We start from the raw sequence: 27,929 nt of genomic DNA on the forward strand, positions 1-27,929 counted from the left end.
ATCTCTGGGCATTAAAACCACATATCTTTATCCCATATCGTTTAAGTCAAACTAATCAGAGTACTTCTAAAAAGCAGCCCTGGTAACACTAATATGCAAGCAGGTCTGAGAAACACTCATCTCTATGGCATTGTTTCCTGTGGTGTATCATGGAAACACACCGATTTTTGCAATTCTAGGATGTACGTTTAATTTTAGGCTGCAATAAATTTACTCGAATGCATATTAGAAAAATATAGCTAGCACACATGAACCATTATTTTCTTCTGCTCAAGGTAATAACATACAGTTTTCTTTAAAATAAATAGATGAAAGTAAAAGAAGTGAGTCAATTGAAAAATATATTAAGTAAAAATATAGGTGTCTAAAATACCGTATGATATCACTTATATGTGGAATCTAAAAAATACAACAAACTAGTGAATATAACAGAAAAGCAGCAGACTCACAGGTACAGAGAACAAACTAGTGGTTACAGCCGGGGAGGGGGCAATTTAAGGGTGGAGGAGGGAGGGACAAACCACTGGATTGCAAGATAGGTTTCAAGGATGTATTGTACAACACAGGGAATACAGCCAATATATTGTAATAACTATAAATGGAAAGTAACCTTTAAAATTGTATAAAATAATAATAATTTAAAAATAAAAATGGAGAAAAATACACAGCTGTCTAAGACACAGCAAAGGAACCATTTATCTTAAACACTAAGAATATGAAATATTTACATATTAGGTACCAAGAGAATTATCCCAGTAGTAGGAGTTTGGAGGACAGATGTAACTAGGTGATGGAACTATCCTATAAAACTTGAATTTCTTCCCATGATGTCTTTACATCTGCTATTAGTAATTAAAGAAAATAGCCTCCCGTAACCACCAAACTCCGTGTTGGATTTAATATGGGCAGGATAGTTTGCATCCTGAGAGCAGGTATGTAGACCTTTGCCCTCATTGTGGGGGACGGGAGAGGGCATGTATGCCTCCGCCCTGGGGATGGGGGGCCGAGTGGAAACACACTCACCTCTTCGTGCACTGGCTGGGGGTGCTGAGGTGAGCATCTCTCAGCCGGTAAATTCCAAAACAAAGCATATTATACGTTTTCAGAGCTTTGCAGAACAGATCACCATAACAACCACCATCCTGGGAGACAACAAAAGAACACAGAGAAAAATCATTTTTATTTGCCTGAAAGTTGAATTCCCGGGGTGGGGAAAGGGCCTTTTCATGAAAGCTCATTTTGGCATCTCTTGGGTTGGAGGGTCTGTGCCGAGGGGCTGTGGCTGAAGAAGTGAGTGGAGTTTACTGACTACACCCCAATACTGGTGATTTTGGGGGATCAAGTAATGATGCGCTTTCCTCTGGTTCTCTCTAGTTTTCCATCTGCAGCAATGAGAGATCTAAGGAGACGGTGCCGCTCCCTCACTTTAAGTGATGGCATAAGCTTGAAGGTCTCAGATGTCTGTTCAGCTGAGGAGAAGAAACTGGCTCTGCAAAATGGTGATTCTGTTCAGCCCCAGCTCAGCTGTAATCACTGCGATCTGACCGTGTTGTCAAAACTGCTCGAGTGATAATTAAAATCACCGCCAGGAGAAAAGACCCCATCAGGTGCTATGGTGACAGACTCTTTCAGGTATGGGCTGTGTGAAAAGCACAATTTACAGACCTCAGAGATGGCAAGGGTGGACGAGTATGTGTTTCCCTGGGAGCTGGAGGTCTCCAGGCTGAATAACTGGCATTCACAGTTCTAAATCAGTTCACAATCGCCTTCCAAGGGTCTGGGGCCTGAGGCGGAATGTGAAAGCAAACTCATGCACTTGGAAGCGCCGGCTTCCTGCAGCCAGGAGGCTTCAGGCAGGCATTATTACAGGAAGATCCCTGAAGGCTGCCTTCACTGGGAATAAAGTGACTGCATCTGTCCTTCCTGTTCCTGAAATTTCCATGTGGGCATCACATTAGAGAACAAAAACGGAGACAAGTCTCACCATTGTTTACAGTCTTTATCCTTTTAAAATGTATCAGTAAGTAAATGATAGATAAAAAGAACGACTAGCTACAGAGATAGACTTCTAAAAAAGCCCAGTTTACAAGGATCCATGCCCACAACCAAACTAAAAGAGAGTGCAAGTTGGCATCAGGGTTTCAGAAGAAATGGAGAAAATGACCCTTCCCTTGGCTCCTTTTCCACTACTGGGACTTTCTGGGTGGCACTGTTGTTTGTACAATGGATTTATTGGTTCCCAAGACTGGTGGCTCTACCCCTTGAATGCATCTGTGGAGCTGGGCTGGGAATAAGTGTCAAAACCAAATACTTTTGCCAGAGTGCCTGAACCAGGCTGGTGCGCGGAACCTAAAGGGAGGCACGGGTCGCTTCTGCAGCAGGGAGAGCATAGGGGAGAGTCATGGGTCCAGCCTCAGAATCAGCAGCCCTGGAGGAGCATTTAAAAACCACCAGTGGCCATGGGCAGCCCCCAAGATTCTGGGCATGACCCTGGCTGGCATCAGTGGTTCTCAACACACCACAGCTCATTATGCACCTCTAGAAACAAATAGTATCTCATGTGGATCCTTTATTGTCTCTAATTCCAGACCCAGGTCTCCTAATTCTTCTGCTGGTCTCAGTCACTCTCCCTCTGCTAAGACCTGTAGAAAGGGTTCCCGGCCCTAGCTGCATTTGGAATCATCCACTGCCTCCCATCTTGTGGCAGAAGGTATGTCAGGCAGGTGAGTAAACCCACAGGCTCTGAAGCCAGGACCCCCAGTGCAAATTCCTGATAGGGCCAGTTCTCAGTCTCTGAGCCCTAGTTTCCTTAAAGTATCTAACAATAGAACCTACATCAAAGGGTTGTCAACGAGGATTAAAATGAATGAATACAGGTAAAGCACAGTGCCAGATACAAGCAAAGCATAAATGTCACGTCTTCCAGCCGTTTTCCTGCAGAAAGCAGCAAAGGCAGAGGCCTAGCTTGTCACTGCCTGACACCCAGTTCCTCCGGATCCGGCTATTCCCAGACAGAGGGCTCAGGCGAGCGCTGCCCCGCGAACTCACCCCCAGGTCCGCAAACGGCCCGTCCAGCAGCGCTAACTGTGCCACGCGGCAGCGGTCCCTATTGGCCAGCGTCTGGGGGGTGCTGTACCCCCCGCGCAGAGCATTCTCCTCGGCAATCAGAGCCTCCAGCTCCGGGGTGGCTCCTCCGGTCACCAGGGTCCGTATCAGGGTAAGGATGTTGTCATTGAAGTATGTCTGGGAAGAGAAAGGAGGGGAAAATCCTTTAAGCAAACACCCGAAAGTCATGAAAACCGACATTCAAATTGGAACTTTTCTTGCTCTCTCCTGTTTCAAGTTCTGACCTGTCTCTTCAAATAGTTTCATGTGGGAAGTGAAAAGACAGCAGCCTCCAATTATTCCGTTCTTTTCTCTCCTACCTGGTTCTGCCATGAGAGCCTGACTTTAAAAAACCATTTCAGGGGATTTTTATTAAAGGGCTGACATCGACATGGTTGGCGTTTACCATAATCGGTGTGAGTAGGGATGGAACTATGGCTCCCTCTCCTGCTTGCAAAGTGGCTTTGGGGGTTGTGTAATAAAGGGCAGGACTGCCTCTGGGCTTCTGTAACCCACGTGCCAGGAAGCTGCCTCCCCCAACGATGGCAGAGCTTCTTTGTTGGAATGAGATGCCAAGAGCATCATTAAGGCCACACATTCAACACTTCATCACATGCTTTGATAACAGGCTAAACCAGAAGTCTCAATCAATTAAGTATACCAGATATATTTATGACGAGTGGTGTTTTCTGGTTTTTTTTTTTTTTTTTTTAAATAACCTCAGCAGAGTGAGGCAAATATGGCTCATTAAAGAAGTTTTCCTCTATGTGTACATTTGTCTCACATCTGAAACATTACAGGTCTGTCAGGAACAAAACAATGGGAGCTTTAAAAGATTAACAGGATGTCAAATAACAGAGCTCAAAAAAACTTTTGTCATGCAGCCTAATTCGAAAAAAATCTCAGTGAAAGGTCTGCTTTCCTTTTTCCAGCATAAGAAGAAATCAAACAGGCTGAAAAATAGCAAGCTAAATTTTGCCTGTGGCTTTTGAGGATGGATGGACCTTTGGGAGCAGGTTAGGGAAGACAGCTGCATTTTTACTCTGGCAGTTTCTCGGACAGTTTACCTAGCACAAACCTAGAGGGGAAGAAGCTAGGTAAGGATGAGTTCTGGCCTACTGGCCCATCACTAGCTCTTTGTCTTGGGAGAGGTTACCTAATCATTCTGGGCTTTGATGTTCTCATCCGTAAAATAAGCACGGTCATTAAGATCAAGTTTGTATGCAAAGAATTCCATGAGGACTTCTGAGTTAAGGTGACAGCTGCTAGTGAGGCTGGATTCACTTTCTTCACTGAAGTGCACACAGAAACACACAAAGTCATACTAAATTCCAACAGTAAAGGAAACTAGGAATGTGATTCAGAATCAGTCAGACCCTAAGGAGAATGTATCGTCTACTGGAGCTCAGATGTGCCCCGGGGCAGAGAAGTCGAACAAGAACAAGGAAAGGAGGAAATGTTGCTGGAGCGGTTAAGGGATGAGAGTCAGACTGGAGGTTTAGTGCTGACTTCACCACTCAGTGACTTTGGAAAGTTATCATTTCTGTGCCTCAGTGTCATGATCTGTAAAATATAACAGAGTGGTTGTCAGGACTATAGAACTAATATGTGTGAGGCACTTGGAAAAGCGCCTTGTGCACAGGAAGCACTGATACTTTTGGTCTGACATCAGAACCTCAGGCTTTGCTGATGAGAGGAACGATCAACTCATTCCCAGCCTTCCTTTTAAAAATATCTTTTCTGGGTTTTTTTGGGGGGGTGGGGGAGGATACAAACCAAGCCATTCATTTTACCCTTGATCTGCACGTCTCAGGCTGCCTCCATTCTAAGACCCCATTTAGGCTGAGGAATGGTACAGTGGGGGTCCATGGGGACCGCATCCTGGGTTATGACAGTGGCAGCAGAACGGGCCACCAGAGGTGCACTCTTGTGGAGGTTGGGTCTGGGCACATAGGAAAACATTTCCCAAAGTCGTCGAGGTAAACCCCCTTCTCTGTAGTCCAACTGCCCATCATTAGAAGCAGGAGACTATCCCCTGCCCCCACCGCCCCAAGCACTGAGGCACATTAAATGAGGGAGTGCTGGACACAGAACTCTGATAAGGGCTTTATGCTATAATTACCCTTCAAATCAACACTGAGGGAGGAGTCCACTGACCTGAGACGTGGACCACAGCACATTCATGACTGTTTACACTGAAAAACAGACCTCTCCTTGCTCAAATGTACAGAGAGAAAGAAAGTGCCAATATAAATATCTTTACAAAGGGAATCAATGGTGTTTAAGATATAAAGGAAAAGCATCCATTTGACTGGTTAAATAGTTACTGGAAGAAGCAGAAAAATTTAGGAAGTGTTTATTTTGGAATCAAAATCAATTTTTTTAAACCATACAGTATCTACAACAAGCAAAAGATCAGATGATAAGAAAGCTGACTTCATACAATTCATCCAATTATTTTTTAATGTAAGACACTGAAATTAAAATGAATGTGATAAAAAATTGGTTAAAAAGAATCCAGTGCCTTTTCATGATAAACACACTCAACAAACTAGGAATAGAAGGGAATTTCCTCAACCTGAAAAACAGCATATATTAAAATCCACAGCTAACATCAGACTTATTGGTAAAAGACTGGATGCATTCCTTTAAGATCAGGAACAAGAATAGGAAGCCAGCTCTCACTCATGGCTTCTGTTCAACATAGCACTGGAGGTCTTAGCCAGGCTAGAAAGAAATAAAAGTATCCATATCAAAAAGGAAGACGTCAAACTCTCTTTATTCACAGAGAACATGCTGCTTGTATATAAGAAAATCCTAAACAATCCACTAAAATATTATTCTAGGTAAAAAATGAATTCAGCAAGGTTGCAGGATATAAAAATCAATATACAAAAATCATTTGGGTATCTATGTGCTTGCAATGAACAATATAAAATCAAAACTAAAACCAATTCCCATTCCAAATGCATCGCAAAGAGTAGAATACTTAGGAATAAATTTAATCAACGAGGTGCAAGGTTGGTATACTGAAAACTACAAAATATGGTTGCTATAAATTAAAGAAAATATCAATAAATGGAAAGACATTTCGAGTTCACAGATGGGAAGATGTGGTATTATCAAGATGGCAATACTCCCCCAAACAATCTACAGATTCAATGCAATCTCTATCAAAATGCCAAAGACCATTTTACAGAAATGGGAAAGCTGATTTTAAAATTCATGTGAAACTGCAAGCATCCCCAAATAATCAAATCATTTTGAAAAAGAAAAATAAAGTTGAAGGACTCACATGTCCTGATTTTAAAACACACTACAACAAAGCTACTGTAATCAAGGGAGTGTGGTATTGCTCTAATGATCAACAAATGGATTATTGGAACTAAACTGAGAGTCCATAAGTAAACTCAGCAATGGTGCCAAGACCATTCTACAGAGAAAGAATACAGTCTCTTAAACAAATGTTGCTACCACAACTGGGTATCCACATTTAGAAGAATAAAGTTGGACTTCTACTTCATACCTTAATGCAAAATTAATTCAAAATGGATCAAAGACCTAAATATAAAAAGTAAAACTATAAAACACTTAGAAGAAAAAATAGAAGTAAATTGTTACAACCTCTGATTTGAAAATGAATTCTTAAATACGACACCCAAAGCAGAGGCAACAAAAGAGAAAAATAGATAATTAAATGTCATCAAAATTGAGAATTGTTTGTGCACAAAGTACACTATCCAGAAAGTGAAAAGAAATCCACAAGTGAGAGAAAATATTTGCAAATCATATATACCATAAGGGTCTAGTATCCAAAATATTTGTAAAACAGATCTTGCAGCTCAACAACAAAGAAGAATAACCCAAATTTTAAAATGGATAAAATACTTTAATAAACATTTCTCCAAAAGAGATATACAAGTGTTAAACAAACAAATGAAAAGATGCTCAACATCACTAGTCATCAGGGAAACACAAATCAAAACCACAATGAGATACCTCTTCATACCCACTAAGATGGCTAAAATAAGAAAGACAGATCACAGCAATAATTGGTGAGGATGTGAAGAAAGTAGAACCCTAACACACTACTGGTGGGAATATAAAATGATACAGTCACTTTGGGAAGCAGTTTGGTAGTTCCTCATATGATTAAATGGAGTTACCATATAACCCAGCAATTCTACTCCCTTTATTTACCCAAGAAAGATGAAAAAATATGCCCATATGAAATCTTGTATATGGATGCTTATAGAAGCATTATTCATAATAACCAAAAGGTGGAAATAATTCAAATGTCCATCACCGAATAAATGCACAAAATGTGTTATGTCCATGCATGAATATTACTCAGCCATAAAAAGTATGAAGCATGAACACATGCCTCAACATGGATGAACCTTGAAACCATGCTAAGTAAAAGAAGCCAGTCACAAAAGACTACCTCTTATCTGATTCCATTTTTATGAAATGTCTAGAAGAGGCAAATCTATAGAGATAGGAGATTAATGTTGCTTAGGGCTGGGGGAGGGAGACGGAGGGGTAGCAGGGGTAGCTAAAGGGTATGAGTGCCTTTTTGAACCACTAAAGATGTTCTAAAATCTACCATGGTGATGAGTGTAGACATCTGCGATTATACTAGAAATCTTTGAACTGTACACTTTAAATGGGCGAATTGCATGATGTTAATTATATCTCAATAAAGATTTTTTTAAAGTAATAGGTAAAAGGTGACTAAATTTGTACTGGCCATAGTTCTATCTGTTAAGAAGCACTAACTAACAATACTGTATTATACACTGAAAAATGAGTTAAATGGGTAGACCTCATGTTAAGTGTTCCTACCACAATAAAAAAAATAAAGAAGCAGTAAGCTGTAGAACTGGAAACCACACAAACTCACACATACGCACACACAAAATGTGGAAGTAGAAGTAAGATCACCTAAACTACACAGAGAAATGTATAGACAGTTTCTTCTTTCTTTCCTTTTTTTTTTTTTTGAGAACACTGCTTGAAGAAAGACAATAGAAGTCAAACTGATAAATAGCAAGTGTTCACAAGTTAAAGTTGTAAACAAAATTCAACCAGGTAGAGATGACCAAGCAAGCAAGCGAACAAACGAATATAACCTGTCCTGAGCTGAAGAATGAACTGAGGATGAGGATGGTTCACCGAGTGAACACAGCCAACGCCTAGACCTGTACGAGATGAACATTTGAATTTAAGCAGTAAATGAAGGAAAAAAGTAGCCTAACATAATGTGTAAGAAAAACAATGTACAAGATAAGGTTAGCCAGAGATTCCTCTCAAAAAGAGCACTATCAACTGAGTTTTGAAAGGATAAATTTATTCCAAGAATTCTATATGCAGCTGAACTGTCAATCATTTGTGAGGCAATAGAAATATTTTTAGTCTCTAAGTACCTAAGCATTTATTGATTTACTTCATGTAACAAAATACTCAGAAGCAAAGTCATCTTCCTTCAAGATTATTTTAAACTTTTAAAAATTTTAAGAATGAACAAATTTGGTTTAAAAATACTGGTAAAATATATTAAAACAAGGAGTTTTTAAAAAGGATATATTGCTATAAAACTGAATTAAGTGTCAAAAGTAATTAGTGAAAGAAAAAATATGACATAAAATTAGCTGTTAATACAGTAATAATAAGTTATTTTTAAGGCAGAAAAATGAGATAAGAGGACGATGGAAGTAACAATATGTAAATTCTCTGATCTTATACAGGGAGGAGTCTAGAGCTACTAAATTTTTCTAGATAATACTTAGAAAATATAGTTTCAAGGATATTTATAGTGTCTGGTAACCACTAACAAGTTAAAAATAGAATGCATAATTTACATATCACTGGAGAAAACAAGCATATAGAATATAGAACATATAACAAAGATAGATAATAAAAGACATGATTATATAAGCATATTTAAAACCCAATGCAAAATTTTAGCATTATAGGTTACATAACTGAACATAAATGAGCTAAATGATTTGATAAAATGGCAAAGATTGTCAGACTCATTCAAAAACTGGAAACAAACTCTTATCAATCTTCAGAGACAAACAAGAAAAATACAAAACAAAACAGGCAAAGAAAAATGTATTTAAAGAGAAAATTTTCAAATATTATGTTAAGCAAGTTAACTTTATGTTCATAGTTAAAATCTACAATAAAGATATAACATCTATGGACAAAATATTATAACTTAAATATAGACAGCAAAATGAATGAGTAATTATAATAAAATAAATATGGACTCAGAGTGATATCTAAAAGTGATGTGTGAAATATCAGTGTTTCTTGCTTTCACATCTCAAACAAACCAAAATAGAAGGAAATTAAAGATATAATAAGGGCATTTAGTAGATTTTTGCTGAACTTTATAGTATTTTTAGATAGCTTCTGAACCATAATTACAAAGCATGATCAATGACCCAAAGTATAAAATCTCAATATACCTATTAAATGATAAAATGCACAGTCTATATTTTAAAAAATTAATGCAGAGGTAGAAACAAAAGTAAGTATTCCAATGCTTCCAAGTTTTTTTTTTAAAAGTATCTTAAATAACTATGGATCAAGGTGAAAGTCAAACTTAGAATACAAAGTATTCAAAAATTAAAGACTATTTGAAAATGACCTACAAAAATGTCATGGAGTGGGGCCAAAGCTACAGAGACAAATTCAGTGCCTGAAATGCTTTTATTATTAAATATGAAAGAATTTCAACAAATAATTCTAAACATAAAAAGAATTATTTTTGTTGTTGTTCTTTTCTACCTGAGAAGAACAGAAGGATGAAATTATAAAGCATCAGTTAATGAAACAGCAAGAGGATGTGTAGTAAATTGATACATAGAAATAATTATTTAAAAAAATAAACAAACCTGTAACAAATATAACTTAAAAAACAGCAAAATTAGAAGTAAGAAACAGAAGTAAGTTTGAGAGGTGACACTATTATTCTGGAAGCTCTCTTTAATAACACAGTCACTGGATGTAAGAAGACTGGCTACCATTTCTGCTTTCAGCAGAAAGCAAAGTAATGGTCATCTACAGAGAGACAGAGATTATTAGAAAAAAAAGGAGAGAAATTCCAAGTTTCTTAACACATAAATTGGACACTATTATGCTATTTTTTTTAGTAATATGTTTAAGTTTTATATATGCCTAATTATAGATTCAACTGGACTGTTTTTAAACTTGATACAATTATGCTAAATTTCCTCTGGAAACACTTTATGAAATTGTCCTCCCAGGTATTATAATACATAGTAAAGATTTTATAACAAAGCATTATAGGCAATTATTAAAAATTAGAAGATCAATCCACCAGAATGGATTGAGAACCACAGTCTAGTAGTTATAAGACCCTAATACAGGAGTTGGCAAATCAGGGCCTTAGGTCAAACCTGGACTGCCATCTGTTTTTTTAAAATAAAGCTTTATTGAGACCCAGACATGCCCATTTGTTTACTAATGCCTTTTGTGCTGTAACAGCAGAGTTCAGTAGTTTCAACAGAGTCTGAATGGATTTTGAAAGCCTAAAATATTCACCATCTGGCCCTTTACAAAAAAAAGTTGGCTGATCCCTTCTTTAATATGATAAAGAAAGCATCATGCACTATGGAGAAGGAATGTCTGCTCAACAAACTATTTAGAGGAAGTTGGCTATCTGGAAAAAGTTTTTCAACAGTATGGTAATGACAAAATAAATAATGGTACACTTACATGATTTATACTGTACAATATTAATATTACAGTTTCAGAGAATATTTAATGGCATGATAGCAACTATATGACACAATAATAAAATATTCAAAAAAGCAGGACCCAAAAAACACCATGATCTCCAACTCATGTTAAAAGCACAAACCTCAACAGACATATTTATAGTTATATAAAAATACTGTATTTAGTACCCCCAAATTTTACTTGGTGATTCATTCATGGGGATAGAACTCTGGTATTTTTTCCTTTAATTTTATTTATTTTATATATTTTCTACTATGAAAATATACTTTTTAAAATTTCTAAAAAAGTAAATAAATGGAATTTCTAAAAAAGGAAGTAAATGGAATTCATACAACAGTTAAAAAATGCAACCTGATTTTTAAAAAAATGAACAAAGGAACTGAACAGACATTATTCCACAAAAGGTATTCAAATGGCCAACAGTTAAATGAGAAGATGGTTAACATCACTAACCATCAGGGAAATGAAAATCAGAACTACAGTGAGATAGCATCTTGCACCTGTTAGAATCACTATTGTCAAAGAGATGAGAAATAACAAGTGTTGGTGATAATATGGAGAAAAGGAAACCTTCGTGTGCTGTTGGTGAGAATGTAAATTGGTACAGCCACTATGGAAAACAGTATGGTAGTTCTTGAAAATGTTACAGATACAACTACCACATGATTCAGCAATTTCACTTCTGGGTATATACACAAAGGAAACAAAATTACCATCTCAAAGAGGTATCTTCTGCACCCCTATGTTGACTGCAGCATTATTTACAATTGCTAAGACATGGAAACAACCTAAGTGATTATTGACAGATGAATGAATGGAGAAAATGTGGGATATATATATATATATATATATATATATATATATATATATATATATATATATATATATATATATATATGAAATTAGTATTATTTAGCCATAAAAAGAAGGAAATTATGCCATTTGCAATAACATGGATGACTCCTGAGACAATTAAGCTAAATGAAATAAGTCAGAGAAATACAAATACTGTCTACTCTCAGTTATATGTGGAATCTAAAAAAATTAAAACAAAAACCAAAAACTGATCTCATAGAAACAATACAGACTAGTATTTTCCAGAGGCAGGAAGTGGGGAGTGGGAGAAATGGGTAAAGATGGTCATAAGACACAAAGTCCAGTTATATGATGAATAAATTCTGGGGATGTAATGTATTACAGCATAGTGACTATAGTTAACAGAACAGAAACAAATATCGATAATATCCGAAAGTTGCTAAAAGAGTAGACTTTTAAAGTTCTCAGCAACAACCACAAAAACTAACTATGTGAAGTGATGGATGTATTAACTAACCTTATTGTGGTAATCATTTCACAATATCTATGGATATCATTGTATCCCTTAAATTTATATAATGTTACAAGTCAATTATGTCTCAATAAAGTTGGGGGTGGGGAAGGAAGTAAATGTTATAAAATAGTTTAAGGTAAAAAAATGGAGCCATAAACAGCCTGATGAAAGTATAGCTGAATATTGAACTGATCTCAGGATACCTGGTAAGTTCTCTTGGTGAGCAACCACTTTTAAAGCATAAAAACTATAGAAGAATTCACAGAACAAAATATGCCATTTACATGGTTACACACACAGTAAAATTTCATATACTTCAAAACTGTCATCAATGCATTTAAAGGGCCCCTTAAGAAAAATGATAATTAGTACCCTCCAGAGTGCAAGAGATGGCATTTACACACCAGTGATGGTAGTGCAATTGGTACAATTGTTTCTGGGAGATAATCTGGTAATATGTACCAAGAGTTTTAAATCTGTTCATATTTGTTAAAAACCCGGTAAGTTTACCTCAAGATAATAAGTTACTTCTTGTTTAAAGATTTATGTGCAATAATGTTTATCATAGGGTAAATTATTGTTATAATAAAAAAAGTAAAAAACTGAAATGCGCCACAATAGATGTTTAAATAGACTCTGGAACATCCATACGTTTGAGTCTCAGGAAGCCCTAGGAGGCTTGCAAATCATGATACTTAAGAATATGACATAAGCAAACACTCTGGGAAAAATACTAACTATGGAAAGAAAAAAAAAAAAAACCCAAGATACAAAACTGGATTATTCTACATTTATCTATCCATCTGGAAGAAAATACACCAAAATACCTTTGGGCATTGGGAGTATCGTTCATTTAAATTTTCTTCTTTATATACATATCTGTGCTTTCCAAATTTCCCAACTGAGCCTCTAAGCTCTGCTTTGCAATGATAAGTCTAGAAGGTCAACACAAAGGGTTATTGTTTCATCAGATCTTTCGGATTTGACCTCAACACGTCTCCCCTTCTGTGTTGAAATCAGTTATGCTGAAACAGCATCATCTTTTTGATCAATCAGTCACTGACATTTATTGAGCACCTACTAATCCCTGCGTCTTGCTTTGGCCTGAAATCGTATGCTAGCCAAAGAGTGTGTCGCTTTCAAAATTGCCCATCAAGGGGTATAATTTCAGGGCGGGTCAGAGGGTTTCACAGGTACCTGAACAATTTTGGAACCACTCACAACACTGAACACAACTCTCTGCCCTCTGAGATGGCACTGTGTCCCTCATTTCTCGCCTTGATTTTTTTCCATGCAGGCATCAAGGAGCAGAGCTGTAGGTAACAGTGTCTGCTATGACAGAGAATAATGATGTCTGTCAGCAGAGCAGTCTTGCTCCTGTTTTGATGCCTCAGTCAGTATTCAGCTGCGGGGAAGTACTTTGAGCATTGCATATGGGTGTGCTCTGAGCATGTATCAAGGTCTCTTTGTGATCTGAGCAGCGTGGTGGAAAGATAATACTTTCCCTGAAAAAGTCCAGTTGGTCATTTTGGAGGGCATGCATTTCTTTACGGGGCCAGGGTACCACTCACAGAGCATAGTGAGGTGTGCTATTAAGCATCCTATCCAGGGCTTTCTGCCTAGAAGTGGCTGTTTCAGCACCATGGGGCAAACCAGGTGCTAGGACTTCACATGCCAATTATCAACGACTACTGATGTGGACGATGTGCCAGTTAGAACAAACCTCTCTACAACTCACCTGACCCCAGTTCTCTTCTGGGTTAACAGAAACACTAGAATTGAAGAAACACAGAATTCTGTAATATGCAGATATGATCCTTAGCCCTGCTAAGCTTTAGTACTGCTAGTCTCTCCTGTGCCTACCATGGCCCATGTTCACTATAACTGTGCTAGAAGCCTTGTGAGGGCGTCTTGCATAGAACCTCCAACCCTGGCAAGGACTAGCCTCCAGGGATGCTTTGGGCAGAGGCCTTTGCCATGGCTGTTCGTGTGTCACATTTGGTTGGGGAGCGCACAAGAACTGAGCTCTCCAGGGTCCTGCTCAGTGCCTGGGATGTGAAGACCTGTGTCGTGTAAGGAACATGGGAGCCCCTCTTCCAGTGCCAAGGTCAGGGTTCCACACCTAGTAAAACAGCCTTTCTTCTAAGTACAGCAACATGGCACCCCTGGTTCTATGCACAGAATTCAGAGCTCAGCTGTTCTGGATTTAAATCCCTGCTTTGCCTTTCAATAGCTAGGACAAGGAGAAAGTTGTTTAATTTCCTATGTCTCGAATCCTCATTCATACAACAGGGATTTAAAAAAACCCCAAAACCCCAGATTATAGCATGGCATTAAATGAGATACTCTGTGTAGTTTCTAATGCACAATGAATACTCAATAAATGGTAGTTTATGAAAAGAACAATGCAACCAAGTTAGAAAATCCCTTTCTCCCTGTGCCCCTGCATTCTCAGCTCTGATATCAGAGAGCTGGCCCAGATCCCACGCGTGTCCCCTTAGCCTCCCTGGGGATTCTCAGATTCCGTAAGCAGACAGTATTGAGGAAACCGAGAAATGCTGGGGAAGGACCCGCTGACTACAGCTGGGAAATACGAGCCCGCAGCGCCACCTAGTCCGCTGCGGGGAGGCCCCCTCCATGCGTGTCTCCAACACTCCAGAGCATCTCCTCCTTTTAATTATTTTTTTTAAGTATAATTACCAGAGCTTATGTTTCACAGTTAATGCTGTCAAGCCTTTTAAACTAATTGGTCTTTTATAGAAAATTTAACTGAAAATTAACACATCTTTTAATAACATTGCCTTAACTTTAATGGCACTTTGCCTTTCGTTTATAATTGCTCGAAAATTGTCATTTTCCGTGTCATAGCTGCCATTTTTTATATTTTCTAGTTTTCATGGTGTAGATTTTTATTTTTAGTATTTTTCTTTCATGAGGGATGTGAACAATTTGACTTTTTTTTTTTTCAATCCCTGGCCTGCCGGGCCTGATGTGTGACGGGGATGGTATGCTCTGAGTCCAATGGAACCTACCACCGTTTGCCACGCTGACATGTGTGCTAGCTCATCTGCCATGGGGTGGCCCACGGACTGTCTGTCTCCTCGTGAGCAGTACAAACGGTGGCTCTTGAGTTGAGGGTGAGGACTAGAGCCGCGGGGCAGTCATTTGTTTCTGGAACTGACATCACATGCATTGCGCTGATTCAAAGAACTCAGCCTTCTCCATAACACCCTTCAAGGGTCCAGCCCTTAATGCAGGTAAAGTTAACAGAGGAAGTCATGTGGGTCCATCCTCCAGATGGTCACAGCCTCCAGCCTTCCCAGCAGAAGTTCAGTTGTTTCTGGCAAACGGAGAGGCCAGCTCTCTGCCTGGGAAAGTGAGTCGTCCTCACCCCTCAGCTGTTCTATTCTGATTTTTCACTGTCAGTTTCCAAGGTACCTTGTGAGACAGCTTTGATCTGACCACTGGGGCTAATACAGGTTTCTACCCCCATGCACACCATTTGATGCTCTTCAAGTGTATTACCCCTATCTGATATTATTCACGTACCCACTGACACAGTTACTGTCATGTACGTAGTGACTGCCCACTGGAATGACAGGTCAGACCACATGAGGCCAAGGTCTTCATCCTTCTTTATGACTGTTGGATCCCCAGCATGGACAATAGTGCCTGGCATGTAGTAAGTGCCCAATAAATGTACTGATTCATAACATGAAATGCACAGAGAGCTTGTATGTACTAAGCACTGCACTAATCACTTTGCAACCTTAGCTCATTCAATCATCTCAACAGTCCTACGAGGTAGGTAGGTACCATTATTATCCCTATTTTAAAGATGAGAAAACTAAGGCGCAAGGAGGTTAAGGTTATACAACCAGTAAGTGGCAGTGCTGGGCTCTACATGCCAGCAGCCTGGCTCTTGAGTCCCTGACTTATTTTTTTCTTTTGGGGGGGAGCCCAGGCAGAACTCAAATTGGGGTGAGTGTAGGGGAAAGTGGTGGCTGTGTAGCAAAGAAATCTACATACTCATGTGCCAGTTGCACAGGGAGCCTTCCTTTCATCTTTTTCATGTGTGTGTGAGCATTCAGCTGGATCATTCTGAAAACTACATTTCTTGTGATCTTCTTCTTAGAGGCATATACCCATGAGCATAATTATTCCCTCTCATCATGTGTTTCTGCTGTTGATTTGCAGGAGAGAGCCATGAGGCCATGTCTGTAACACCCCTATCTGTCCCAGGAATGCATGAGATGAATCAAAACATTCTTCTTTTTAACAAATGAAGCAGTAAGCAGCAGGAGTTGAGTTATGAAGGACAATGTTCAGAGAATGTTTAGACACATGATTAAATGGCAATTTGGGGAGGAGTGCTAGAAGAGGGAGATCATTGACATCTAAAGGGATGTGTGTGTGGATGTTGTGATGTTGCTTGTAAGCGAATGTCTGAGAGGGAAGCTTACCTCTGGCTCCTGCTGTTTGCAGTCCCGCTCTCTCAATTTATATTCCTGCCAATTCTTTTAGTTCTTTCTAGTTACTGCCTTGGTCATAGACCATCTCCTCTTTTTTTTTTTTTTTAATAAATTAAGGTTGAGGAAGAATGCAACAAAATTACAAGGAACATTTTATCAGAAGGTCTGGACCCAATTGGGTCTGTGGAACCAGATCCAGTTTAAGATCTCACTGTGGAACTCGTCCATTTTAGACAAAGAAGTCAAGGCCTGGAATAAGTGGCTCAGCATTTTGATTAATGATCTGAAGAGTCACAACAGTGGATCAGGCAAACAGGTCTTGCTCCAATACTTAAATCAGGCTAATTCACATTATCATCCAAAATAAGATGTACAAAATAATATTGCCCAAAATAATAATAATGAAGTGCTCTGTACAGATCTGGACCCTCAATAAATCATGCTGCTAATGATAATGACAATGACAGTTACCAGATTCCTGACACCCTTTTTTCCCAGCCTAAAATTCACAAGAAATGCTGCTTTGCTCACAGACTGCGGTATTCATACATGCCTCAGCCCAAACATCGTAGTTTGCATTTCAAAGGAGATTAGAGACAGGTCTCAAAAACATTTTCAAACCAATCCACTTTGATTTCTCATCTGAGCTTCCAAGAACTGACTCCCTTGCAATGCTGTAGACAGACAGCTGTGTAACTCACATCTAGACTTGCCCCCCTCCCCCACCCCACGGCCACCATGTGCCCCCCTGTAGCTGTCACCCAGGGCCCACGCTCAGAAGGACCTCTCACTTGGTTCAATGTTCTGCTGTCACCATTTTGCAATTCTTAGTAACTTCTGAAAAAGTAGCCTTTCAAATTATGTAGCTGGTCCCGCCTGGAATATACTGAATGTCTGGTATGTACAAACAATTTTATAAATTTGGATTTTTAAAAATTTGGATAGAGTACTACATTCAACAATGTATAATAACCTATAATGAAAAAGAATATGAAGAAGAATATATACATTTATGTATAACTGAATCACTACGCTGTACACCAGAAACTAACACAACATTGTAAATCAACTATACTTCAATAAATAAAAATAAATAAATAAATAAAATTTAAAATTTGGATACAGTACTTTGCAGTTCTGAAAAAATCTACTATAAACGGTTTAATCGCCTCTTGGTGAGAAGAGTCTTTTGAAATCTAACTAGGATCAGAAGTGAAATGGAACTTCTGAGGAGATGAATTACAGAAATCTGTATGAAAGTACATTTGAAGACGGTGAGGACTGTTATGGAGAATATGGGACCGCAGTGAGCACACCCTGTAGCACTTATCATTCCCTCTGGTCTCTGCTTAAGGAGTTTGCCCAAACTGAGCCCAACATCACTGGCCAGCAGAAAGATGCGGTTCAGTATCCTCAGGTCCTCAGAAAGGTCACGAGCCCAGGGAAACCAAGAGGGGCCGTTCTTCTCCCCTTCTTGGCTTGGAAGGCAGTGGGATGGCATGAAGCCCAGTCAACCTTAATTCAGATGAATGTTGTTTCATATTTATTTTTAAATCCATAATTCTGATTTTTAACTAAAATATGCTTGTAGTTGGGCCATATTCAGGAATATAGGATAACCTAAATTAGTCTTAAAAAGCTTTATGTTTTTCCTTTCCTCAAATAGAGGTCCTTCTGGGATTAGCTTTAATGAACAGAGGAGACTGATGCATAATTAGCACATGACTTATTTAACACAGGCAGGAGAGCAGCCTTCTTAAGCACTGGGGGAAATCTATGTGTATGAAAACTCTCTGAGCTATGTTTACAGTTTTCGTGTGTTCAATAAAACCCTTTTTTAGTGGATTCACCAAAGGTCTGCTTTTATCCAGCCCATGTCTGTGTTTCTACCTATGGTGAAGTTGAGAATTCCAAAATAAAAAGGGCTTTTCTCTGGAGTAAATAAAGATACTCCGTTGGGAACACGGCACAATCCCCAGCCAGCTGTCTGCTTTGCCTTCGGTAGTTCAAGATGGCTCCTTTAAGACAGGACCTACTTTTTAACCGTTATGTTTTCGGTCTCACAAGTGAAAACACAAAAGCCTTGATTCTTTGATGCACATCAAGTTATAAAAGAAACTGAAGATGCTCTGGCTCCCTCAGCCAGCCCACCTCTCTCTCTGCCACTCCTCTCCCAGGACTCTGTCTCAGTGACTGGCAGGGCTGGACACTTTGTCCTTTACCACCCTCTGCTCATATTCAATCTATTCCCAAGTCCCGTCAACTGTACTGATGGACAGCGCTCTAGTCCGTCCACCTCCCTCCAGCTCTGCCAGCTCTCTCCTGGTCCGTGCCGCGATAGCCTCTTCCTGCTGCTGTCTTGCCTCCCGACCCCTTCTCCACACACCCGCCCAGCAATCCCCTGAGAACATAAAGCTGATCGCATCACTTGCCATCTTAAAACTCTTCCATGCCTCCTCTCTGCTCTTAAGTAAAAGACGGGGGCAGGGGAGGTATAGGGAGGGTATAGCTCAAGTGGTAGAGTGCGTACTCTGCATGCACAGGGTCCTGGGCTCAATTCCCAGTACCTTCTCTAAAAATAAATAAGTAAACAAACCTAATTACTGCTCCCCCCCAAAAAAACCCCTAAAACATAAATGAATTAATTAAAATAAAATACAAAACAACAACAAAACCTTAGATGGTACAACTGGAAATCCACTTTGCAAAAAAAAAAAGACCAAAAATATGAAAATGGCTTTTGAGGTCCTGCGGGTCTACCTCTGCCTCGTCCCCCCTCTTCCTCTCACCAAGGTCCAGCTACCCATTCTTGCTTTGCCTCCTCTGCACCTGTCAGGCACTGTCCCCCCACAACGCCTTCCCCTTTGCTGTCCTTTGGAGGATATGCTTCCCCACAATGTCTCCCCTCGTTATGGCTCAGATCTTGACAGAAAACATATTCCTTCTTTGGGGAAATCTCTCTCTGATCCTGAGATCACATCGGGCACTCACCTATATTTGTTCAGAGCCTTCCTGGCCCTTTCAGGAATTTACAGTCAGATGTTCGTGTGTTAGTTTATTAATCTGGGTCTCCCCTCCAGAAGGCCAGCTCGGCGTGCGTCTGCTCTCCACTGAAGCTCAGGCTTCAGCCCGTGCCTTTCACAGACTGGAGGTTGGAGACTGGAGGCGGGAGGTGCCCAGTCCCCGTGTCCCCTACCTACTCACCGCGCTCATGAGTGAGTCCAGGACGCTGACGGCAAACGCTGTCCCGCATGCAAAGGGCTGCGTGAGGTACAGTTCTGTGTCAGGGTCATCGTCATCGTCTTGGTCCAGAAACTGAACGTTAGTATCATTCACTAGAAAAAGCGCAAAGTAAGAATTAGCTCAAAAGACCACATGTGGGCAGCCAAGTCAGAGACAGAACAGGCTACTGGTTTAGAAACACTGAAGTCACTGAAAAGGAAAGGAAAGCACGGGAGAAGCTTTCGATGGATCTCGGGGTGGGGGTCGGTGGGCTCAACGGACTGCTCCGATGTGCTTGTTTGAGGTCCCCAGGCCTGGAGAGCTGTGACGTCAAGCAGACGTGCTCCACGACAGGCTGGTGGAGAGCTGGAGGGCAGTGCTGGTCAATTCTTTGGTAGAGTTTTAGGATCATGACAAAAAAACACCCTGGAGCGCTTTTTGGTAGCCAAGTCCTTTGAGAGATGGACATATTTCAAGGATGAGGAGCCATGAGTAGCCATGCTGGGATGGTAAGTTTAGCCACAAGGAAAAGAAAGCAATTGATTGAGAGTGAAGAGCAACAGACTGGGAGCAGCAAAGGCCAGTAGCAAGGCATCCACCCTCAGGCACAACCCACTGCCTCCCCGGGGGTTGGGTCTGGGGAGCGCCTGGTGTCTGGCGGGGCCAGACCCACATCCAACAAGTCCGGTTCAACACAAAGGCGACCCCAGGTGGGGTAAATCCCTGGCTGTTTTCGGATGCTTGCTGACAAAGACTTGCTCTGCATTCCGAGTTGCATGGGGACGCCCACCTTCTCCCTTTCCCCTTCTGAACAGCTCAATCTTTTGTGGGCTTCAGCTCAAGCAGATGCAGCATTTGATGCTATATTTCATTTCCATCTGCGGATTCCTCAAGGACTCCTCTGGTACGCACGTGCAGACTGATTGGCTGTGTCACTGAGATGTCTTTAACTTATTAAAAATTAAATGACAAATTAATTTCCATTCCCATCTCGGCTTCAGAAATGATCAGTTTTGCAGCGCAAGTAATAGGGAGGAAAGTGTGTGGTGGGGGAGAAGATGAGTGCTCGTGATTTCTGGAATAATTATCGTGCTTTTAGGAAAAGAATAGATGAGGTTTCCTTTTTCTGATTCCTTTCTAAAGGTATCAGCAGCTAATTCTCTTTCCTAGAGTTATTGTTTTAATTTTTTTTTTCCGAAAGGAACTTTTGGGATAACTTTTCTTTTTCTTTTTTTTTTTTTTTTAACCTTTTGTTTGTTTATCCTATGAGGCAGAATAAATGATAACGGGATAACAGGCTAGGCATGGAATTATTTTTAAGTGACACCATCTTGTTTCCCTAGAGCAAGATCCTAACGGGGGAAAATCTTCGCTCTGTTCTTCCAAAGTTTATCACTTCTGGGTCCCCATTGTCTTAACAGCACTTGAACTACAGGCAAGTGAAAATGCAAAATTCAGGATCTCACAACTGGGCAGCAAATGCAAGCTTTGTCACCAACTCCCTTGGGCAAAGCATTTTATCATTTGACACCTTAGTTTCTCTCTCTGTAAAATGGGGGAAATATTAGCAGCTCTCCTGAGATGGTCAGGAGGCTCGTAGGAGATTATGCTTGGTGAGCCTGGCCCAACACCTTGATGAATGGCAGCTGCTCTTGTGACCTCATTTCCTGTCCATCAACTACATTATGAAAATTCCCAGCTCCCCTCCACCCCTCTCAGAAACACAGAGGTAAGACTTTGCTCAGGATGCTAGCAAGGTCACATGGTAACATTTCCTCTCCTCCCTCCATTTACCCAGAAGCATGATGTGCACCCTAGTTTGGTCTTCCTGCTTTGTGAATTAGACAATGTGAACTTGGGACAAGATGCAGAGAGATATGGTTTTAATTACTTGTAGGAGCTGAAGAGATGTGTGCTCCTCCACCCCTAAAGGAACAGTATCAGTTACCTCTTTTCAAGACGATGGGGAAAGGTTAGTACTGGACTTGAGAGGTGACTAGATTTTTCAGCCAGGGGTCAGTGAGTATCCTGGGTATTGTCTGGTGTTACCCAGCCTCAGAGGGAGAGCAGCCAGGGTTACCCAAAGCCTCTTTCACACAATAGTAATTATGTGGGTGCTAAGGGGTGACTCAAATGACCCCAAAATGTCTGTGATCAAATACAATGGGAAACCAGTTGAACAGCTTCTGTGGAACTTCCAGGAGCCTCTGACCTGCTAACGTCCACTGGGACACTCCAAGTGGATGAAGACTGGAACATACTACACAGCTTAAAAGACTTGTTTGACCTTGGCACCTGCTGTGTTTTCAAAAAGGCATTTTACTGGCCTGGTGTAATGCAGAACACATCTCAGAACACATAGGTAAATAGTAAATATTTGTGGGGATGAGGGGAGGGGAGGCGGGCAGGGGATGATGGTATGAGTGCCAAAGGTGGTATGGCCAGGAGGAAAATTGGGCTTAAGGCAGAAGGCGAGGATGATGTGAATACGCGGAAGGTTCTCTGAGCTCATAAAACAAATCTGGTGAGAGATGAAGGCTTCAGGACATTCAATGATGCTAATGGAATGTCTGAATTGTAGCCTCAGATTGGAGGCACCAAGCTTTTTCTTTTCTTTTCTACTAATCGCAAATCAAGATATCCTAGTTAGCTGACAGCATAGGAATTCCAAATAGACAAAGAAATTCCTGGCAGTGATGATTTTGAAATGTTGCTCAAGTTTTTTGAGATAGAGATATTCAGATGAATTTTCCAGCCAGAGGTCTGGGCTGCACAAGCTCCCTGGGTCTCTCACAACCCTAAGGTTCTGAGAAGAGCAATCCAGAAACCTAGGCTTTTAGCCAACTTCTCTAAACATGAGAAAGACACCTCTCCTACTGTTGGAAACGGAAAACAGCATGATGCTCCTTGACTGAATGAATTCATCCTGATAAACAGCGAAGTCTACAATCATGCAGCGCTGAATGGTGGACAATTTATTTCTTCGTTTCCAGACACCTGGCAAGTGAGATGACTGTGTTAAAAGCCTGCTCTTTGATTTTGAAATATATTTGGGGGCCAAGAAAATGGCACGTTCATTTCATTTGTGAGTCGTTGGGAGGCAGGTGCTCCTAACCTCTCTACCCACCCTCCACGCAGTAGCGCTTGCTGCCTCTATTTAGAAGATCAATCCCCAGGGCTGAGACCTGCTGCTGATGGGGGCCTTTCAGAGAGTTATTAACCAAGTCCTGGGGAATCGTGGAAGAGTCTGACAAAGGCCGTCATGACTGGAGCCCTTCATCTTCCAGATGAGTCCACCCTGAACCTCCCAGAGAGGGCTCTGGGCTGGCGGGGTGGGGGTCAGAGCACAGGGCTGCGCCTTGGTGGCTGCTAACTTCATCCTTTGCATCCTTCTTAAGACCTGGCTTTAAGAAAGGGTCCCCTAGGAGCTGGGTGCTTTTATGGCTTCAGAACCAGAGCTTCCGAGAAAGGGCTCAGTAGGAAAAAAAAAAGGCAAATAAAGTCAGAATAAAGGAAAATAAACAGCTGGAGGGAAGGCAGTGTCTCGGGTTTCTTATCTTAAAATTTTTATATTTCTCCTTTGACTTCCTCTGAGAGCTGTGAAGACATGTCAGTCAAACTGACAGTGTGTTGGAAGAGAAGTATAAGGGAGAAGGCGGGAGGGGGAGCAGGGGGGACGCATGGTTAAAAAAAAAAAAAAGGCCCAAGCCAAAGAAAATGAATTAGAGCAAAGATGCTTTGGAAACAACTGCCAGGTCAGATGGGTGTGATCAAAGGTTCACTGATGCTGTGTGGGGAAAAAAAAAATCATTAAGAAAGGCCAGAACAAGACAGTCAATTCCAACCAGAGCCACAAATAAAACACATTCAAAGCAGTGCCATGGGGTAGGCTTTCTCTTACAGCCGGTGGGGGAAAAAAAAAACAAGCTGATGATCGTTGGAAACACCAACCACAAAACAAAAGGAGATACTGATGTGAAAGAAAACAGTGCTTCTTACCCAGTTCAGTTATCATTAGAATGTGCGTCCCACTGTTTTTTTCCTGATTGACTGATACCAAAGGCAACTTGCCAGGTTTAGCTAATTGGATACAGCATTTAAGGGTTGGGGAAAGGGAGTGGAGGAAAGTACAGAAAAAGAAAAGAGTGAGGGAATAACAGAGGAAACATTCTCAAGTAAAGGGACCCAGGACCACAGGTAGTCAGTATTTGTCTTTGAGGGGGAGAGACCATGTAGCAGTTTTGCAAACTCACAAATAGCAGCAGGGAGTGCCATGAACAGGTTAAAAGTTGGATCCCCGTGGCCAATGATCATGGTCCTCCAAACCCCATCATTTTTTGGACCAGAGTGGCAGTCACTGAAAATGGCCTTTAGCTGAAAAGTTCAACTAGGATAGATTAAATGCAGAATGATCACACAGTAGCCCAGCGTTTCTACGAGGTTCTCAAAATGGGGTTGGCTTAGACCTGAGGCTTGTGCCTCAGGGGAGGGAACTTCCACAGATGCTTCCAATGAGAATCACTGGAAAAAATTCCTTGGACTATACCTTTCCTGCCTACCTCCCCCTTCCCTAATTAATGCCCCAATCTCAAATCCATCATCCCATGTTCTTTTGAAAGCAGTGACCAGCATGAGGGAAACTGTCTATTCATCTCAGAGGGAAGACAGATCAGTTTTCCCTTTGGTCATCTGTCATATTTCTACCCATACCTCTCTCTACTCTTCCCCCAGACAAACCCCTCAAACAAGCCTCCCACACTGAGATAGCTAAGAAATATGTCAACCTCATCATATCCAGGGTGGTTAGAAGAGAGGACAGAAAATCTACCCAAAGCTGATATGCATGCCTACCTAGTTCAGTGATGATGGGGATGTTGACTCCAGTCGTGATGGATGGCTGGCGTAACATCCCGTGCACCGGGCTGTTATCTGGAGAGGATCTGTCCATTCCTGGAGGCGTGAACCCTGGTGGGAAGGAAGGAAACAGAAGAAGGAGAAAAATCAGAAACACTGAAAATTTGGAAATAATGAGAGTACAGTGTACCGACACAATAAAAAAAAGTAACGTACGCATTATTTACAAGTCAAAAATGAGTACTCCCAGGATAGACTTGGATGAGTTGTTTTCAGAAGGACAAAGTAGGAGACCACAATAGATCAGTCTAACCCACTTGGATCCTTCCCTAAAAGCCAGTCTCTACACCAATCATCGATCTTGCTCACAGATTTTTGTTCCTCTCTCTGTCCAGGCAGACATGAGGACTGTCACCTCTCTGCCTCCTGGAAGTTAGATATGACGTGTGACAAAGCAAACGCGCTGGCCCGGGAGAGTAAACACAATGATGTGTATCAGCACTGCAAGTGTTTGACTCGCCACTTCTCTTCCCAGGCTGCGGCAACAGTGGGAACACAAGTTACCACGGAGATGAAGGCTGGGCAGCAGCCCTGGACAGAAGCCCAGACACACAAAGCATTCTGAGTGAAAAATCCATCTCTGTTGCTTTAAGCCACTGGGATTTGTTTTGTTGTTGCTTGTGTTATTCTTGCTACCACAGCAAAACCTAACCTATCCTGATCGTGATCTTAAACCAGCAGATTACTTATTTTTGGCCAGTGAGTGACTTAAACCTGGGTCTTTGACACAGTTCTAGCCAAAGGGAAGTGGGAGGACATCTGTCTGGGGGACTTAGGCAGAGTTTTCTTGCTCTTAATAAGAATCACGTAGGAAGAGATTCCCTTTTAATCCACTGGACATTGCTTTTGGAACTGTAGCAACCACCTTTAACCAGGATAGGCACCAGTCAAGGACAAAGCCAACTTAATGACCTGGCTGAAGGGAATGATAAAAAAACTGAATGACTGGAAGACCTCTCCTTAGGTCCTGAATTAACCAGCCCTAGAACCAAAACCAAGTAATCTCAGGATTTCTTACTACATGAGATTTTACACATTAATAAATTAGATTATAATATAAAATATAATAATGAGGTTTTATATGTATATTATATACATAATGAGATATATAATGTATGTTTATGTATATGTATGTTGTATTATTTATTAAACACGTATGTGTATATACATATACACACACAATATATATGCAACCACATATTTATATACATATATTTTTTTTTCCCTTTTATTTAAGCCAAACTGAGGAGTCTTTTTACTTGTGACTGAAACCGTCCTGACCACTGCATATGCACCTGCTTTTTGTGGACCCTTGAACTTCCCAGTGCACCTGACACAGACTACATAGGGTAGATGTGAGCACAGTCAACTGGAGAGTAGCCTGCCTGGTTTCTGATTTTTGCAGTTTGTGCTTCGTTGGGTCTCAGACCCAGATCTCAAGTACATATTAGGGTAAGCTTGGCCCAAGCACATCTTCAAGTCTAGGGAGGGTGGGAAGTCATCCTAGCTAGGCCAAATGGGCACCTCTTTAAGGATGTGCAGAGAGACATATAAACACAAGGCATTTATTTCCCTCACACATTCATCTGGTGAACATTCATTTTCCCCAGTGAAGCACATGGCAAGGGGCACCACCGTGCCCCTTCCCTCCACCAGAAGACAGGCAGACAGAAGTTCACGTTCACCAGCTTTCTCTTCTTTGCCCTTGGTGGATGGCTACCTGGGCTTATCAATGGATTAGGGAAGCAGAGATTCAAAGTCACTCGCTAAGTTTCCAAGAACAAAATTCCAAAGATGCTGTGACCAGATTCCTGACTCACTCCAGTAATGTGACAAGACTGGGTTGATTCTGGCATTGAGGTGCCTGTGGCTCTTCATCTACCAGGGGTGAAATGACAGGTGCTCGATAATTGCCTATTGTTTTGGAGATGCGCCATGTATGAAATGCCAGAAAAATATGAAAGAGTTTTCCTATTTTCTGCTCTCCTGTGTGTAAATTCCATACCACTGACTGCCATACTTTCAGAAAGAAAAAAAAAAGTTTTATTTACCATTCATTCCCTAATTGTGCTTAATTTTATTCTCTAGATGGATATACTGTGCCAGGGTAAGCCATTTTGAATCACAGTGTAGTGTCCATCTTTTTACACTTTGGAACATGTGTTTTTCAGCCAATCACGTAACCCAGAGGATGCATTTGAAATGCTAGTTGTTTTCTTCCCTTAGAGGAGTGAAGGGGAAAACTAAACTGTTTTCATCAGAAGTTTCATTCAAAAGCATGAAAAACTGCAAGTGACAGCTGTGCAGATTCAGTGGATGTGACGTTTTTGAATTTCTTCAACTTGACAAGTAAACACCTTAAATCGGTAATGCTATATGCATAATACATGGCCTGTATTTTGACATCCATCATCAAATGCTGACTTGAGAAAATACGGGTTTGTACGTCAAGGAATAGCACCCATAAAACAGGGAGAAAAGCAGGTCACACGGTATTAGGAAAACTGTATTTCATTACAGAACCTGCAACAAGCCAAAGCATCCTTTTATTTTATCTTATTTAAAGATTCCATTTTCAGCTGTGAAAAGACTCAATTCCTTTGCATGAAACCTTCATTTAGAAATGACATGCTTGCCTCATAGGCCTCTTTCATTTCGCTTTCATATTCCATTTTCCCCTTCAGTCGCCAAGCCTGGTTCCATTAGCATCTGCAACTGACAAACTATGGTGGCTGTCCAAAGACATCTCTCCATTAAAGGTCCTTCTCTCTCCTATACATGACCCCAAGAACAGGGTGCTTTTGTTGGAAAGAAGACTTCAGCTATGATAATGTCACTTTTTATTTTGCTACTTTCATAGCGACACATTTTCAAAAGCAAAAGGCAAAGACAAAAGAAATAGGTTTTATCTTTTTTCTTCCCTCTTCCTATAGTGTGTTAAAGATGAACAGAATTTATTAGCATTGTTGCTTTCTTAGAGATCCATATATGGGAAAAATTGTGGTTTGAAATGGCAGGGCTGACCCAGATTCCCAAAGTGACCTTGGAAAGCAAAGAAAATCAGGTACCTTCCTTCCGAAGGGATGAGGCAACCGGCCTTTGAAGCCATTTAA

At 40.7% G+C, this 27,929-nt stretch overlaps 1 protein-coding gene across 15 annotated transcripts in view; it reads right to left on the bottom strand.

The window, feature by feature from the left end:
* Positions 1-27,929, bottom strand: part of KCNMA1 (potassium calcium-activated channel subfamily M alpha 1) — a 705,404-nt gene that overhangs the window by 11,079 nt on the left and 666,396 nt on the right. For 13 of the 15 annotated variants that reach the window (XM_045522776.2, XM_074374290.1, XM_045522769.2 and 10 more), the window contains 4 exons: positions 24,754-24,867; positions 19,885-20,015; positions 3,049-3,243; positions 1,024-1,142 (listed from right to left, as the gene is read on the bottom strand). In XM_045522776.2, coding sequence (XP_045378732.2) covers positions 1,024-1,142; positions 3,049-3,243; positions 19,885-20,015; positions 24,754-24,867 — 559 coding nt within the window. Of the gene's footprint in view, positions 1-1,023; positions 1,143-3,048; positions 3,244-19,884; positions 20,016-23,901; positions 23,983-24,753; positions 24,868-27,929 lie in introns of all 15 variants that reach the window. The other 2 variants (XM_045522775.2, XM_074374292.1) reach the window with 1 other exon arrangement.

This window comes from Camelus bactrianus, chromosome 11 (genome assembly GCF_048773025.1).
Source record: "Camelus bactrianus isolate YW-2024 breed Bactrian camel chromosome 11, ASM4877302v1, whole genome shotgun sequence".
NCBI classification, from domain to species: Eukaryota; Metazoa; Chordata; class Mammalia; order Artiodactyla; family Camelidae; genus Camelus; species Camelus bactrianus.